Source organism: Numenius arquata, chromosome 1, assembly GCF_964106895.1.
Source record: "Numenius arquata chromosome 1, bNumArq3.hap1.1, whole genome shotgun sequence".
Taxonomy (NCBI): Eukaryota; Metazoa; Chordata; class Aves; order Charadriiformes; family Scolopacidae; genus Numenius; species Numenius arquata.
In genome coordinates this window covers 137,347,308-137,351,749 of record NC_133576.1, presented here as the reverse complement: position 1 = coordinate 137,351,749, position 4,442 = coordinate 137,347,308, and the positions used below count along the sequence as shown (strand labels likewise).

The window sequence follows — 4,442 nt, the reverse complement described above, 5'->3', positions numbered from 1 at the left end:
GACCTCCGGTCAGCTTGGATGAAGGCCACGGGGAGGCCGAGCCAGGACAGATTGCACAGAGACAGGGACACGGTGTGGCTGAGACCCAGCTGGGCTGGAGCCAAACCCGGCCCCGTGGCCATCCAGCCTGGCCCAGGGCTGGCAGGAGAGGACAGCAGAGGAGGGACGTGCCCCAGACACACATAAAAAGCCCTCGCTGGGGACGGGGAGCAGACAGCACCCCAAGAAGAGCCCAGAGCAGCACTGCCAGAGCTCGGAGAGCAGAACCATGGAGCAGTACTTCTCAGCCACCCAGAAGATGGAGCAGGAGGTGATGTTCCCCAGCCTGCTCCGAGGGGTCTTCCTGCAGCAGGAGGGGGCCGCCCCGGACGCAGGTGGCCACACGGACCTCTATGAGCACTACCAGCTCCTCAGGTCCATCAAGCCCATGGTGGAGAAAGGCCTGGCCTCTGTCACCGACCAGAGTCAGACCGATGCTGACGCCAACACAAGCTCCGACGACGACACCATGGATCCCCAGCTGGAGGAGCGCCTGTCCCACCACCTGGCCGGCTTGCAGCAGGTCCTCACCCACCTCACCAGGGACACCAATGCCCTCACCCGGAGGTACAGCCAGATCCTGGAGCAGATCAGCCCCAGCGAGGGGCAGCCCAGCTGGTGACCCTGCCCCAGCCACCAGGTAAGAGCCGGGGGGACGTGGAGCCCAGGAGAACCGGGGCAAGGGGTGGCTGATGTTCCTGGGAAGGTCCCTCAGAGTGCTGGGGTGGGGAGCTCCTGGGAAGTGCCTTGAAATGGGGGCTGTCCCCTCAAATGCTGTAGATCTCCACCTCCATGCTGAAGGAGGGCACTCATCCCATCCCTCCGTGCAGAGACTCCAGGGGTTCAGGATCTGGGGTCCCGGGGCTGGTGGAGCAGGTCTCTCCCTGAGACTGGACGTGTGGGGATTTGGGATTAAGGACAGCTGTCGTTGCAGGATGGGTGCTGATGGCATGAAGGAGAGGATGTCCCCATCGCTGACCATCATGGGCTCTTCCCCGGCCCCACTCACCCTCCCCGCACCACGGCAGCTGATCTCCCAGCGCGGGCACCGCACACCAGAGACGATTGCGACCACCCGAGAACCAGATGGTGCCTTATCCTCATAGGAAGAAGCATCTGGTCGTGCTGGGAGGTCCGTCGGAAGAGCCCCACACCTCATGCCCTCCTCTTTATTTTCAAAGAGCAGCATGAAGGCGGTGGCATTGCGCGGTGGCTCTGACCTCCAACGGTCCCTGTGACTGCCAAGCCCTTTTCCAGCTGGTACCTGGACTCTGAGGGGCGTTTTCCCCACTCTTTGCTAATAAAATGAGCCCTGAGAAGCCATTGTTGGTGTGGTGCTTTCCCCTGGGTGGAGCTCTTGGGGAGTTGCCCAGCATGGCGCAGAGGGACACCGGTTCTGCTGGGAGGGGACTTTCCAGTACAATGATGGGGAATTTGAAGGTCTAAAGAATCAGAGAGTTACAAGATGGTTTGGGTTGGAAGGGACCTTCAGAGACCATCTGGCCCAATCCCCTGTTGTGTGCAGGGACATCTTCCACTAGATCAGGTTTTTAAAAGCCCCATCCAGCCTGATCTTGAACACTTACAGGGATGGGCCATCCATGACTTCTCTGGGCAACCTGTGCCAGTGTCTCACCACCCTCATTGTAAAGAATTTCTTCCTGAGCTCCACAGCTGTACACCCGTGATGGGGGGAGACATCAGTCCACGTAGGAAAGTCACCAGGTTCACGGTTCTCTTCAAAGGTCTGCCCAGGGGTGTCCCACCACTGCTGGTGCTGCCCTGTGCCCCAAAGCTCCCCATGTCTTTCTCCTGCCTGTCAGGGTTTCTGCCCTGGAGCTGCCCCAAGTGGGGCTGAGCCTGGAGACAGTCCTCAAGGGCCAGGGGAGCTGCAGGTCTGAGCCCCTCTGGGAAGCATCTGCCCTTGGGACCCCAACCCCTTGTCCAGGTTTGGGTTATGATGAAGACCCCCATCTCCTCTCGCCTGTTCAGGACTGTTCTCCTAGCTGTCAAGACCATATAGGCTTCAACTCATCCTCCCCACAGCAGGGACATGGACCACAGACACCAGTGGCCGAGTAGCTGATTGGGAGGCACGGGGAGTGTGCTTTGGAGGGGAGTCCTGGCAACTCTGCAGCTCTGGGAAGGATGGCAGGGACCCACCCGGGAGGAGACGGCATCTGGGGGCTGGGTGTGGAGACCTCCCACATCTGTAAAAATGCCAGGCTGGATTAAACAAAGACAAAGTCTCGGGGCATTTGGAGATGGTACAGCAAAAGGCTATGAAGATGATGACAGGACTAGAACATCTCTCTTACAAGGAAAGGCTGAGGGACTTGGGTCTTTTTAGTCTGGAGAAGAGAAGGCCGAGGGGGGATCTGATCAACACCTATAAATACTTCAAGGGTGGGTGTCAGGAGGATGGGGCCAGTCTTTTTTCAGTGGTGGCCAGTGACAGGACAAGAGGAAATGGGCACAAACTTGAACATAAGTAGTTCCGTCTAAACATGAGGAGGAACTTCTTTCCTTTGAGGGTGGCAGAGCCCTGGAAGAGGCTGCCCAGAGAGGTGGTGGAGTCTCCTGCTCTGGAGACATTCAAAACCCGCCTGAACACGTTCCTGTGCAACCTGCTCTGGGTGGACCTGCTTTGGCAGGGGCGTTGGACTGGATGATCTCCAGAGGTCCCTTCAAACCCCATATCACTCTGTGCTTCATTCTGTGATTTGTCGGTGGGGAGGCAGACATGGGTGAGATCTGAGAGCAGGAGGTGCCAGGGATGACATGGAGATACGTGCATGGTAACATTTTCTGCCTTCCCAAGCTGTGGCTGTGGAGGGCCTCCCCATGAGGAAGGTGAGTTGGGGGGAGGCTTTCCCAAATACCATGCCTGTGGTTGCACAGACCCAAGAATGTCATTGCACCACTGCCCCAAAAGCCTTGCTTTTCTATGAAAGCAGTTGCTGAGCACCAAGTCCCCCAAAATATGGGCAAACACAAGGTCCACCAGCCAGCATGAGGACCTCGGAGCAGACCTGTCCTTGTGTCACTCCCCAAACCAGGCAAGGTTGCAGCCTTGTCTTATCCAGAAACAGTGAAACACGAGGGGGATACTGGGAGACACTTAAGCTGTCCCCACTGCAATGGTGCCACCTCAAGTTGGGGTGTGATGGCATAGGCTAGGGGAGAAGTGAAGCTGGAAGATGGACATGGGGTCTCCAGCCCGCCTTTGGAGCTCCTCTGCCTCTGTTGAACCGTGAGGAATGGAAGGATGTTGTTTTCCTGTGAGGCGAGGACCATGGAGGAGGTGATGTCCCTCTGGTGGTCTACCTGGCTGGAGCTGAAGGACAGGACTGCGTCACATGGAGAAGATGGTTGGTCAAAGTGAGGAACATCTGTGGTCACCTCCATCAATGGCTTTTGGCTTGCGCTGTGCGCTGGGCAGATGGAGAGGCTGGTGGTGCCCCGGGGGTAGTATCGTAGTGGAACATTCAGGGAAGTGCTCTCCACCGCTGCTGAACATGAATGATAAGAAACGTAAGATGTTCCCAGGAAAGGTCAATGACATGGGACAGCTGGAAGAACATGCTGATGATATATGGACCACCTGCAATCCCCCAGGACCTGCATGTCCCTTCCTGCTCCGATTGCAGGGCATTGCATCACGCTGTCCCCGAGGATGCATCAAGCCCTGACGGTGCCCTGCTGCTGGCCACTGCCGTTGGACATGGCTGATAAGAGACACGAGGTGGCCACAGAAAAGGTCTTTGTCCTTGAAACACCCAGTGCCGGTCCCTGGAGGGGGCAGACGGGGCAGATCAGGCCCTCCCCGGCCTGGCAGGGGGATGCTGGCTCCACGCTGCCCTGGAAAGGCTCCGGGGACACCGGTGCTGTTGCCAGCCACCACGGGGAAATAACCTTTTCCGTTCCCATCTTTGAAACGAATCAGAATTGCAGGTTTATTTCTATCTGTTTAACGACATCCAATTAACCAGAAAGCAGTGCCCTGGCCACGCAGGCTCGGTGTCAGGAAGACAAGAGATAAAGTACAGTTTCGACCCAAAACGTTAAATAAATAAGAAACTCCAAATACCCTGCTCTACCCCGTCCCCAGAAGCCCTAAGCACACGCCACCCCAAGGACGGGTGGGCTGCCAGCACCCCCAGCCCTCCCGGGGGGCAGGTTCCCTGCCTGCACCCCCCGGCCTTTGGATTCGGGGGTGCTCCGGCCTCAGCCGAACCCCCTGCTGCTGCTGCTGCTGCTGCTGCTGCTCGCGCGGGTGCCGGGGGGAAGCACCCCACAAATTCACACCCGCACGTGCCCCCCCCCCCCCCCCCACGCCTGGCTCCCTGGTGGGCCAAGTTGGCCGTGAGCCATCAAGGTGTCCTCAGGACACAGACGGCCAC

The 4,442-nt window shown here is 58.2% G+C and overlaps 1 protein-coding gene across 1 annotated transcript; it reads left to right on the top strand.

Moving 5' to 3' along the window:
* The first annotated feature begins 217 nt into the window (after positions 1-217).
* Positions 218-1,352, top strand: LOC141469434 (thyroid hormone-inducible hepatic protein-like). Its single transcript, XM_074154959.1, has 2 exons — positions 218-679; positions 974-1,352. Exon 1 carries the CDS (start codon positions 269-271, stop codon positions 659-661), a length of 393 nt encoding a protein of 130 aa, XP_074011060.1. The 5' UTR covers positions 218-268; the 3' UTR covers positions 662-679; positions 974-1,352.
* The last annotated feature ends 3,090 nt before the right edge of the window (positions 1,353-4,442 follow it).